At 40.4% G+C, this 13574-nt stretch overlaps 1 protein-coding gene across 1 annotated transcript; it reads right to left on the reverse strand.

Moving 5' to 3' along the window:
* Positions 1 to 680: 680 nt before the first annotated feature.
* LOC121462979 (olfactory receptor 5C1) lies at positions 681 to 1664 on the reverse strand. Its single transcript, XM_041674971.1, has one exon. The coding sequence runs from the start codon at positions 1662 to 1664 to the stop codon at positions 681 to 683; it is 984 nt and encodes a 327-aa protein (XP_041530905.1).
* Positions 1665 to 13574: the final 11910 nt, after the last annotated feature.

A 13574-nucleotide genomic window follows, 5' to 3' on the forward strand; every position in this document is an offset into this window, starting at 1 on the left:
CTGTGTAGGCCCATGTGCCTACCTCCATGTGGCCTGTGTGTGGTGTGGTGTGTGTGTGTGTGTGTGTGTGTGTGTGCGCGCGCGCGCCTGCTGCTGGCTGTCTGCACAGTAACCTGTGCTGGTGAAGAAAATCTATTTCACCTGCCTATGGTCCCTCACAACCTCTTCAGCCTCCCAACATGGCCCTGCTCATGCCCTTTGCAGAGACACAGAGCACACAGGCTGCATGCAAGGCCGGGTACTTGTTCCATCATATTCATTCTGGTGTCATGGTTTCTGAAGATAACTTTTTGAAGTTCTGAGGAGCAAAGATACCTACCGGCAGTGAAGAAACCCAACTGGGCAGGAATCTAGGGACACTTAGAGCTAATGTGGATCTCATTTGGAGTTTATAGGGATCTTGCACAGGTGAAAACAAACCTCTGATGCTTCATCAGGTGACATCTAGGAATTTAAGCATTTTGAACCTCAAGGAACCTGAGGCACCTGCATAGCAACATTACCTGGTCTTTGTGCTTTCTTTAGGTCTTACTCTAGACTATCTTAGGTTTCTGCCTCCCTTGTGTATGTTTTCATTACCCTCCCCTTTTATAGTCCCTTCAATAATGACAGGAGACATCCCATCCAAATCTGAGGAACACCTTTTTTTATCCATAGTGACAGAAAGAGTGTCTTCATTCCTAACCTGCTTCCTGTGACCAATCACTGGTGCTCCACGCTCCGCCGCAGAATCGATTCCAGGTGCGCCGAAGGGCTTCCTTGACCTCTTTGTTTCTAAGGCTGTATATGAGTGGGTTGAGAGCTGGAATGATAAGAGTGTAGAACACAGATGCCATCTTGTCAGTGTCCAGGGCATAGCTGGAACTGGGACGCAGGTACATGAAAATGAGGGTCCCATATAGTATGGCTACAGCTGTGAGGTGAGAGCCACATGTGGAAGCTGCCCGCCGACGTCCCTCAGCTGACTGCATGCGGATCACAGCCCCAGCGATGAATCCATAAGACACAGCGATAACCAATACTGTGGCTGTCTGTATAAAGCCACAGACAGCAAAAAGGAGGAGTTCATTGAGACTGGTGTCATTGCAGGAAATGGCCAACAGTGGAGGAATATCACAGAAGAAGCTGTTGACCTCCAGTGAGCCACAGAAGCTCAGGCGGAAGGTGAAGGCTGTATGTACAAAGGCACTCACTGCTCCAGTTAGGCCTGATGCCCCTAGTAAGGTCAGGCATAGTCGGGGTGACATAACTGTCGTATAGAGAAGAGGGTTCCCAATGGCCACATAGCGATCATAGGCCATGACTGCTAACAGGCAGCACTCAGCATCAGCCAGCCCCGCGAAGACAAACATCTGGAGGGCACAGGCTATATATGGGATGGTGGCATGGGACAGTAGGAGGTCAACTAGCATCTTGGGGCTGATGGTAGAGGAATAGAAGGCATCTAGCAGGGAGAGGTTGGCCAGGAAGAAGTACATGGGCGTGTGGAGCCTGGCATCCACACTAATGAGTAGCACCATGCCCACATTTCCCAGCAGGCTGACAAAGTAGATGGGCAGGAATATCAGGAAGAGGGTCACACGTAGGTCCCAACGATTCGTGATCCCTAAGAGGATAAACTCAGCAGGTGTAACTCTGGACCAAGTGGAGTTCTCTGAATTCATCCTGTTGGATAGAGACTAAGAAGAGGGAGAATGAGGGAAAGGCTGTATCTGTCATAGAAGAGAAAGTACTGTATCCTGTGTTCTAGCCTTAACTGGACAAAATTGCCTGTGCAGCTTTTGACACCATCATAACCATCATAACCCATTCCTAACTCCGAAAAGTCATTGCAGCTTCATCTCCGCAGAGGCAAAAGTCCGTCTTACTTCTCTGTCTACAGTCCTGAGAATAGTGCAAGTGTCAATACTTGTGAAATGAATGACAGTGAATTGGATCAAATATAGTGTATGGGAATTGAAAATGTCATGACTATATGTTCATTTTCTTTACCAATTTACCAGGGAGGAAAGGAGGCATTAGAATGGGCAGCAACTGCCTCACCTGTTATGGCATTTAAGGTTTGTTGAGAGAAATTCTTTCCTTTGGATAAGACCTGGGAAAAGAGTGAGCATGTGTCTTGGAAAGACAATGAGGTGTGGGAGGGACGAGGGTGTAACAGTTGACTCTTTACTTTTCTAAGACCTATTTTTTCTTCTCTGTATAATGAGGGGAAGTGGCAAGGACTGAGTAAGATAATGCCTGGGGAACATCTCACAGTGTCTGGAACAGAGCAAGCTTTCATTGAAAGTTTCAATGAGACAGCTTTAAGGCAGTCAAAATTAGTGAAATTTCCCATAGGCAGTGTTGCTTCATATGCTTGTCTTTTCATTTATTCACTTTATCTAGGACCTACAGACCACTTCTTTATGTATCATCTATCTATCTATCTGTCTGTCTATCTGTCTATCTATATCTATCTATCTATCTATCTATCTATCTATCTATCTATCTATCATCTCTATCTATCTATCTATCTATCATCTATCTACCTACCTATCATTAATCTTTTTATCTATTATTTTGAGATAAGATCTCTCTACATATGCCTGGCTGTCCTGGGATTCACTATATAGCCAGGATGACCTCAGGCTCACATAGATCTGCCTGCTGCTGCCTCAGAGTAATAGGATTAAAGGTGTGCACCACCATATGTGGACTAAAATTTTTTGAATTAAAGTAACTTTTAGATTTATTTTATTTGTAATTACTTATGTGTGTGTGAGTGTGTGTGTGTGTGGGTATGTGCATGCATGTGTGTGCTCAAAGAATTTAGAGGCATCTGATTCCCTGGAACCTGATATGGGTGCTGGAAATTCAACTCAGGTCCTCTGGAAGAGCAGTATATGCTCTTAATGGCTTGGCCATCTCTCAAGCTCCTGATAAATTTTTAATATTTATTTTTATTTTAGGCGCATTGGTGTTTTGCTTGCATGTATGCCTGTGAGGGTGATGGATCCCCTAGAGTTGGAGTTACAGACAAGTATGAACTGCTATGTGGGTACTGGGAATTGAATTCAGGCCCTCTGGAAGAGCAGCCAATGCTCTTAACTGCTGAACCATCTCTCAAGCTAGACTGAAATTTTTTTATTGCATAAATATCTGTGTATATTAAGGAATGGAATGTGATATTATGATATATGATAGATTTAGTCAATAGTGGAACATAATAGAAGACCCAGAGATATACCCACACAGCTGGACACTTAAATTTGATAAAGGTATGAAAAATATGCACGGAAAAAGACAGTGTTATCAAAAATAGTGCTGACAAAATTAGATCCACCTGTGTAACTATGAAAGAATGAAATTAGACCCCCCTTTCTCCGTGCAATTAAAAGTAGATCAAAGACCTTTATCTAAAAGCTGAAACCACTTAAGATTTCATTAGGAGAATACTCTAGGACATTGGTGTGGTCAATAAATTTCTGAATCTGAACACAGTAGCACAAGAAACAGTCCTGAGAACCGACAGATGAGATCACACGAAATTAAAAAGCTTCTCCACAGCAAGAAAGCTGAACAGAATGGAGAGACAGCCTACAGAATGGGAGAAACTCTTCACTGGCTATACTTCAGACAAGGGTTGATAGAATATATAAAGAACTGCAAAATTAAGGTCTGGAGAGATGGCTCAGGGGTTAAGAGCACTGACCAATCTTTCAGAGGACCCAGGTTCAATTCCCAGCACCCACATGGCAGTTCACACTGTTAAAAACCCCAGTTCCAGAGGATCCAAGGCCCTCTTCTGGGCTTTAGGGGCACCAAGTACTCATTTGGTGGACAGGTACATGTCAGCAAAACACCTATAAAAGTAAAATAAGAGAAAATAAAGAGGGACTTTTTGGGACAAAGAGTGAGAGTTGAGACAAAGGAGTGAGAAGTACAGAAGAGAGCAACGGGAGATGACTATAATCAAAATATTATTATGTACATGTCTGAAATTATCAAAGGGTAAATGAAAATTATTTTAAAAAAGCTGGGTGGTGATAGTGCATGATTTTAATCCCAGCACTCAGGAGGCAGAGGCAGGCAGATCTCTGTGCATTCAAAGCCAGCCTGGTCTTCAGGACAGTCAGGACTGCACACAGAGAAACCCTGTCTCGAAAAAACAAAAACAAACAAATGCAAAAGAACTGCAAAATTAAGCATCAAGGGTAAGAAAATCAGAACTAACAAATTGCCTACCAGTAAATGGGCCAGCGGTCTGAACAGACAGTTGTCAAAACAAGCCATACAAATCGACACTAAACACTTAAAACCATTTTCAATATCTAGCCACGAAAGAAATGCAAATTAAAATCTTTGAGATTTCATTTCACTCAAGTCAGAATGGCCACTGTTAACAAAGTAAAGAAAGATAAACGTTGGCAAGATCTAGGCAGAGAAACCCTTAACCACTGTCGATGGGAGTGCAAACTAGTACAACCATGAAGGAAAGCAGTGTAAAGTTTCTCAAAAAAACTAAAACACAACTACTACCGTATCCAGTGGTACCATTCCTGGATATTCAAAGGACTCTATTTCCTATCCCAGATATACTTGTGAGGTATGAGACTGGGCAACTGGACGAGGAGGGTTCAGAGACAACCAAATGAGAGCCAGCCTTAGCTGAAAGACTGGCAACTGTTCAGTGCACCTGAACGTCATTCAGCCAAGTGCGTATGCTCTGAAAGGTTGGCTTCTATACGAATTTGGGAGAGGTGGATACTTTGTTGCTGCCTGTGGATCACTGCAGAGCTCATGTCAGCCTGTTCCTCATGTTTTTTGCTCACTGGGTGCCAGGCCACAGGAGAGATATCGCTCCCGGGTATCTGTTTCTTAAACTGTCCCCTTGCCTAGAACTATTCAGTGTAGTGCAAATAAACACAAGAACTCAGAAACCCCAGCTTCTGCCCTCTAGACTCAGATCCATATCTGGTATGCTTGCACATCCACATTCATTGCTGATGTTTTTACAATAGCTAAAATGTGAAATCAGCTTAGATGCCCATCAAACAAATGAAAGATTAATGAAAAATGTAACTGACACATTTTATTCAGCCATGAAGAAAAACATTCTATCATTTGTAGAAAAATGCAAGAAACTATAGACATTATATTTAGCAAAATGGTATGGAAGCTCCAGCCCCATCCAGATATAAATGTTGTCCATGACTGAAGTCAACTGCTGATAACCAGCCCCTTGTGCATTTTGGTATTTTCCCACGAAAACCAAATATCACTCACCTTTACAAACCGAGGGGGAGATCTGCTTTGGACATCTCTTCATTTCTCCATCTGTAAAATAGGGAAAATGCCAGCAGAACTTTGAAGCTGATTTGATTCCCCCGCCCCCCCCCCCCCCCCCCCGAAACTCCTATGCCCAGTGTAGCTTCTTAGTTTCAGATGAAACAGGACGGTTACTACACACACTTAGCAAAACAGAATTCCTTCTTCCCAGGAGATGAGGAACACATCTCGAGGAAGGCTCATGAGGCATCCATTTTAGCTAAAGAAAGACTTTGTCTGACTCTGTCCCCCATGCAGCATTCACTGAAAACAGCCTGGCTGTCTGGATGAATGTCTGTTGGCTTCTAGCTTTCCCTTCTCTTCCTGATACTCCTTAAGGATGTCTTTAGCTGGGGTGGCTGTGGATGGCGCTGCAGGCATTCTTATCTGGCTTCTCTGATCTCTGCTGAAACTGCCTCAAGCCATTTCCTCCCTCTGTTTAGGACAATCTTACCTGGAAAGGCAGAACATTGCTTTCCAAAGGAGGGAAAGGACTAACATGCAGAGCTACATGGAGGACAGAGCTGGAGTATGAACTACGTCTTCTGTCTACTCCTCAGTACTGTCTCTAGGTGTCTTTCTTTAATCTCTTATCTGCAAATTGAGTACTTTGGTCTAGATCATTTGTTCTAGCTCTACTCCATGGTCTGATGTCATTAAGAACATATGTTGGAACTTTGTGAAAAATAGATTGCTACAGACAGTGCTCAAAGGCTCTCAACAATTGTTCTCAAGTAAGGCTCAGAAGTCTGCCAAAAAACTGAAAGAGTTGGTTCTGATACAGAGCTGTCTTGGACCTCTCTGGCAGCAATCCTCAGCTATGAACATGTACAAGGGCCAATTGGAGGTCTCGTTGATTGAATGCAGTGTTCTGCGATTCTGCATTTCCAACAAAGCTGCAGAGGATGCTGCTGCTGCTGCTGGCTCAGGCACTGTAGATACCCTGGTGATAAGTGTCAGTGTTTCTCAGGATGACACCTCCAGCTTCCTGTTTCTTGGAAGGATCTTTTAACTCTTTCCTGCAAGTTCCCTTCTTTTTGTGAAACTCCTATCCCCAGACCCCAGAGTATTCACAAATGCACTTAAATCTGGTAAAGGCAAATTGACTGGCATTTTTCAATATGTAGCAAGTCTTTTCCTTAACTTTGAACTTTTGACTTATTCTTCCCCAGCATTAGTGTGTCTTGTCCCAGACAGCAGGGATGGTTAGTGGCTGTAGGTTTAAGAACATACCAAGAAGCAGAGGTGTGAGAAGAACTTTTGTAGTGGAGACACTTCAGCCCAGCTTTTGAGGTAACATGACAGAGGAAGGTGATAGGATTGTGTCCCACCCAAGAAGTAGGGACGGGGGACTTAAAATCTTCCTGACCCCGAGGGAGTAAATTATTTCTGTGTGCCTCCTGCTTTCTCCTTTCCACACCACGGTCTATGTGTCCTTTGGGGACTCTGACAGCTGGTGGCTGGGGAATGCTAGGGATGACTCACTCTTTATGTGACTCTTAGGGACATTGTAGAAGTTTCCTTGGGGGAGTCCCCAGGCTTTGATTGGGTCTCTCTGGCTCACTTTAAAAATATCTATTTAATATACAAACATGTTATTAATAATTACTACTATGTTTTAAATTTTTTTATTTTTTTATTTTTATTTTTTTTTTTTGGTTTTTCGAGTCAGGGTTTCTCTGTGGTTTTGGAGCCTATCCTGGAACTAGCTCTTGTAGACCAGGCTGGTCTCTAACTCACAGAGATCCGCCTGCCTCTGCCTCCCGAGTGCTGGGATTAAAGGCGTGCGCCACCACCGCCCGGCTTGTTTTAAAATTTTTGAGCCCTTCTACACAATTCATTTTTTGTAGTTCTAATAAATTTCATTGTTATTAAATTTTGTAGTGCCTACCACATCCGTATCTGTCTTTTACATACATTCTTTTTGTTACAGAGCAAGTTCAAGTGTACCTGCAGCAAGGCCTCCTGCCTCTGAGGCAGAGTTATTCCTTCTCTCTGTATATCTGTTTCTATGGTCCCATTCTGACTGAAGAGATATAGAAAATCTCAAGGTATTTTAATTTACATTTTCTTGATGGCTAAGCATATTGAACATCTGGCATTTCTCCGTGAGAACTATCTATTCAGTTCACTTGTTTATTTATTGATTGGATGATTTTTCAGTGTTGATTTCTTAATAGATTCTAGATATTGGTGTACAGGTCAGATGTATGGTTTGACAAAATTTTTCTTCTACCATGTAGATTATTTCTTCACTGTGCTGTTTGTTTCCTTTGCTGAGTAGAAGCTTTTAATGTTAAACCTCATTTATTGACTTTTGATCTTTTCATGGATCATAGGGGTATTTTTAAAACTGCTTGTATTCTGATGTGTTTTTTATTGTCTTTTTCTCTAGCAGTTTTAGACTTCAGGACTTATGACAAGGTCTTTGACCCATTTTGATTTGAGTGAGAGGTGAGAGGTAGGTATTTAGTTTTATTCATCTCATGATGTAGGTATCCATTTTCTCCAGCACCAGTTGTTGACTTACCCTCTCTGAGGAGTGGATGGCAGGGGAGGGTAAGTGGAGGGAATGAGAGGAGGGGAGGGAGTGGGAACTGGGATTGGTATGTAAAATGAAAAAAAAGATAGTTTGTTTTCTTTTTTAAAAAGAAATTATAAACAAAGATTTTCCCTCCTAATTCTGTGAAGAATGTCACTGAAATTTTGATGGAGATTTTTTTGCATTGTTGATTGCTTTTGGTAAAGTAGCCATTTTACAGTACTGATTCTGCTCACCTGTATGAATGGGAGATCTTCCCATATTCTCACGATTCTCTGTTTTAATTTTCTCCTCCAGCTTTCTGAAGTTCCCATTGTGGAGGCCTCTTACTACCTTTGTTAGCTATGGTCTAACGTATTTATTAAGTTATTTTGAAGCTATTATGAATGTATCTTTAAAACTGAATTTTTTCTCAGAAAGTTTATTATTCATATAGAAAAGCTACCAATTTTATATGCTGATTTTTTGTATTCTTCTATTTTAATAAAAATGTTTATCACATCTTTTTAGTATGCAGTCTTTAGTCTTTAATGACAACAGTATATGGTAATAATTTAACCTTTTTATTATTTGAAACTCCTTTTATTTCTTTTTATTTGTTTATTGCTTATCAAAATGTCAAATATTACATAGACTATAGTGGACAGAATACTTTCCCTGATTTTAGATGAAATAATTTGAATTTTTTCCATTTAGTATAATGTTGGCTATAACCTTGCCATATATAGCCTTTATTATACTGAAGTATGCATTTTTCATTGTTAGGCCTTTCTACATAAAGAAATGTTGAATATTGGCAAAGACCTTTATTCATATATTAAGATAATCATGTGATTTCTGTCCTGGAATTTATTTATGTGCTTTATTATATCTATTGATTTACATATTGTCTTTGTTAGGGTTTCCATTATTGTGAAGAGACTCCACAGCCACAATAACTTACAAACATTTAACTGAAGTGGTGGCTTACAGTTCAAAGTTTCAGTCCATTATTGCCATGGTGGGAAGCATGGCAGGAAGGATGGCAACATGCACACAGACATGATGTTGGCTACATCTTGATCAGAAGGCAATGGGATGTGGACTGTGACACTAGGTGGTATTTTCAGTATAGGAAACCTCAAAGCCTGCCTCCACAGTGACACACTTCCTCCAACAAATCACACCTACTCCCACAGGGCCACACCTCCTAATAGTGCCATTCCTTTTAGAAGCCTTTTTTTTTTTAATTTTCCATATATTTTTTTTATTGAGAAAAGGAGAAAAAAAAACAAGTTTCCACCTCCTCCCAGCCTCCCATTTCCCTCCCCCTCCTCCCCCCCTACGCCCCCTCCTCCCACCCTTCTCCCCCTCCCCCCACTCCTTTCCCCCTCCCTCTCCAGTCCAAAGAGCAGTCAGGGTTTTCTGCCCTGTGGTAAGACCTAGGACCTCCCACCTCCGTCCATATCTAGGAAGGTGAACATCCAAACTGGCTGGGCTCCCACAAAGCCATCACATTATGTAGGATCAAACCCCCGTGCCATTGTCCTTTGCGTCTCATCAGCCCTCATAGTTCGCCATGTTCAGAGAGTCCAGTTTTATCCCATGCTTTTTCAGTCACAGTCCAGCTGGTCTTGGTGAGCTCTCAATAGATCAGCTCCACTGTCTCAGTGGGTGGGTGCATCCCTCGTGGTCCCGACTTCTTTGCTCATGTTCTCCCTCCTTCTTCTTTCAGACCATCACACATATGTCGAACTGTCTGTGCATACCTACAATGAAATCAACTTGATCATGATGTATGATTGTTTTCATGTTTAATTGAATTTAGTTTGCAAATATTTTCCTATGACGTCCCCTCTCCCCGTAAAGTTTGCCCTTGGGTTTAGGGACATCATTTAGGGGTTGATTATAATTAGTATACGACTGAGGGTTGGGGGAGGAATTTTATAAGCTCAGGGATCATTTTGAAAAAAAAAGAGGGATGATGGGATAATAGATTTGTAATTGTGAGTTACTGTTTTTAGACAAATATATTGGTATAGATTCTTGTATATTGATACAAAGTTAAATTATATTGACTATTGTATGCATGCATGTTTCTACCTCTGTTTAAAACATTTTTTATGTATTGACATATATTGTATTGATATATATATATATTGTATATATTTGCCATATTGCAGTGTACATTTCTACCTCTGATTAAGATACTTATATAATGTTTGTGTATTGATATATATTTACCTACTGCAATGTATATTTGTACATTGTTTATATTTGGAGGTCATTGTCCTCATTTGTTTCACAGTCGTTTATTGTCTTAGTCTTTAAGTTAGATAGATATTGAGAATTATATAGACTAATAGTCATCTAAGTTTGTCACATATAATTAGACTAATCAGGTTCTTTAGATATATAGAGATTATACTCAGTATAGATAGATAATCTTCAACTTCTTCAAAGAGCTGTAGAAAATGGCCTTTAATCTAACTCTGAGTTTTGTGGTAGTGAGACACAATTGCTCCTGGCAACACCACTCTATTCCCAAGAGAATGTTGAGCACCAAAGACACTCCACCTGGAGCCTTTCTTGTTGTCAGAACTGGCCTTGGGGCAAAGAAATGCCCATACCTCAACCACTGACAAAGATACAGAGCGTGCATCAATGGATAAAACAGGGCTGTCATATCCTGACAAGACAGGGTAAGATAGTTTTGAAAAGTTGCTTGCCTTTGAAAATGGTATGTCAGTTATGTTAGGCCTTAGCCAAAGTTGGTTGCTTCAACGCTGCTAATGTGACTTTGGGTGATTGCCTAGGTAGCTAGTTGTCTCTGTGATTTGTTGCATGTTTTGGAAGTTGTTTTACTGAACTTCCTAATTACCCAGGTAACATTATTTCCCTTCTCAGATCTTCGATGGGGTTGAAGACTATATAAATGTAGTTACTTTCTCTCATGACTTGGCCAAGTTATTTATTATACAAGACCTAAGCTAGTTAGAATAGGATATTTGTACTTATTGTATATAATTTCATAGTAGGTTTAGAACTCTCTTATTTAAACAAAAGGGGGAGGTGTTACGGGAGGTCCTCCCACTCCTCCAGCCTATCGCCGCTGAGATACCAGCCCATTGGGGCGTGGTCTCTCTCCCTTTAAAAAAGCGGCCACTTCCCTCTCCCCTCTCTCTTCACTTCCTGCTCTGCCGGTGACTAGACTCCCTTCCTGGTTGCACAGAGGGCTGACAGTGATCTGTAAGTTTTTTCCCCTTTAAATAAATACCACCCTATTAATCATAATTCCAAACTGGTGTGGCATTGTTTATGACTTACGCCTTCATATAACAGTACAGTGATTTCTCAGAAAATTAGGAAACAATCTTTCTCAAAACCCAGCAATATCACTTTTCGATATATACCCAAAGGATGCTCAATCATATCACAAGGACATGTGCTCGACTATGTTCCTAGCAGCATTGTTTGTTATAGCCAGAATCTGGAAACAACTTAAATGTCCTTTGACCAAAGAATGGATAAGGAAAATGGGGTACATTTACACAAAGGAGTACTACACAGCAGAAAAAAATGACATCTTGAAATTTTCATGTTTTTTTATTTTTATTTTTTTTTGACATCTTGAAATTTTCAGGCAAATGGATGGAGCTAAAAAAACATCATTTTGAGTGAGGTAACCCAGACCCAGAAAGACAAATATCATATTTAGTCACTCATAAGTGGTATTTAGACATAAAGCAAAGTAAACCAGTCTACAAATAACAATATCAGAGATCCTAGATAGCAATGAAGACCCTAAGAGAGACATATGTGGATCTAATCCTCATTCTAAGTAGAAAAAGATAAGATCTCCCCAGCAAATTTGGAGCATGAGGACCGTGGGAAAGGATTTAAGGGTAGGGGAGAGCCAGGGAGGGGAGCAAAGAAAATATACAGCTCAACAAAATCAATAAAAATGAAATAATTTTAACAGACCCAGGATAGAGAATGGAATAATTTGTCAGAGTTAAACAGGGTCAGAGAAAACCCTTTAGTGACTTTTTACAAAGACTAACTAAGGCTGTACAAATAGGGATATCTGACTCAGAAGCAAGACGTATTATGATTGAGTCTTTGGCTTATGAAAATGCAAATGTAAAATGCAAAAGGATTTTGGGGCCTTTAAAGCTCAGATCAGCACCCTTGGAAGAATGGGTCTTGCATACACTGAATGTTGATACATTTGACTATGGCACTGAAGCATGGGTAGAAGAAGCAATTTCCAATGGTAAAAGGAGACACCAGAATACCAAATGTTTTAATTGTGGCAAAATGGGTCATATGAAAAGGAATTGTAGACAACAGATTTTCAGAAATAATAATAATGCATCTTCTAGAAATAACAGAAATAGGAGGACTCAGCCTTCAGGTTTATGTAGACTATGTGGAAAAGGCAGACATTGGAAGAATGAATGCAGGTCTACAACAGATAGACAAGGCAACCTGATACTGACAGGAAACGTGAGAGGGGGGGCCTCACAGGCCCCCATGGCAAACATGGTTCAGTCATTTCCAGTTTCTGCAGAGACCGTGCCTCGTCAGGACAATTAGGAAGCCCCATGCCTACTGTTACAAGCAATAATGATCAGAAAGATGAGTTACGTGTGTTTTGGCAAACTTCTATAAATGATCAAAGACCTAAGCTGAGAGTGTGTGTAAATGGCATTTTTATTACTGGCCTGCTGGACACAGTTGCTGATGTAAGTATCATTACCCCAGAATCTTGGCATCCGTATTGGCCTCTTCAGAATGTAAATGTTCAGCTCCTGGGAATTGGAACCCTATCTCTAGTAAGGCAGAGCATGAGATGGGTTAAATGTATAGGGACAGAGGGACAAATAGAAATATTAAGGCCATATGTAGCCAATATTGCAATGAATTTATGGGGTTGTGACCTATTAAAACAATGGAATACCCAAATTAACATTCCTGCTACTTCTAGAGCCTATATTTCTGAGAATAATATTAAAAGATATTACAAACGGAGAAAACCTGCCATTCGGGCTGTACAAGAACAAGCAATTGATGTCCCTTCAGAGATACCAAAAGCCTTGCATCTCTAATCTCTCAAAGATCTTTATTATGAAGAAGTGTTGAATTTTGTCAAATGCTTTTTCTTCATCCAATGAAACGATCACGTTTTTTTCTTTCAGTTTATTTATATGGTGGATTACATTGATTGATTTTTGTATGTTTAACCAACCCTGCATCTCTGGGATGAAGCCTACTTGGTTATGATTGATGATTTTTTTGCTTTGTTTTTGGATTCGGTTTGCCAGAATTTTATTGAGAATTTTTGCATCCATGTTCATGAGTGAGATTGGTCTGTAATTCTCTTTCTTGGTTGTGTCTTTGTGCAGTTTTGGTATCAGTGTAAATGTAGCTTTATAAAAAGAGTTTGGCAATGAGCCTTTTGTTTCTATTATGTGGAACACTTTGAGGAGTATAGGTATTAGGTCTTCTTGAAAGTTCTGGTAGATTTATACACTAAAACCATCTGGCCCTGGGCTTTTTTTGGTTGGGAGAGTTTTTATGGCAGCTTCTATTTCCTCAAGGCTTATAGGTCTATTTCAATTGCTCACCTGGTCTTGATTTAATTTTGGTAGGTGGTATATATCTAAAAAATTGTCCATTTCTTTCACATTTTCCAGTTTTGTGGAGTACAGATTTTTGTAGTAGAAGCTAATGATTCTCT

Source organism: Microtus oregoni, unplaced genomic scaffold, assembly GCF_018167655.1.
Source record: "Microtus oregoni isolate MIOR12 unplaced genomic scaffold, Mior012 000025F_ref0000491, whole genome shotgun sequence".
NCBI lineage: Eukaryota > Metazoa > Chordata > Mammalia > Rodentia > Cricetidae > Microtus > Microtus oregoni.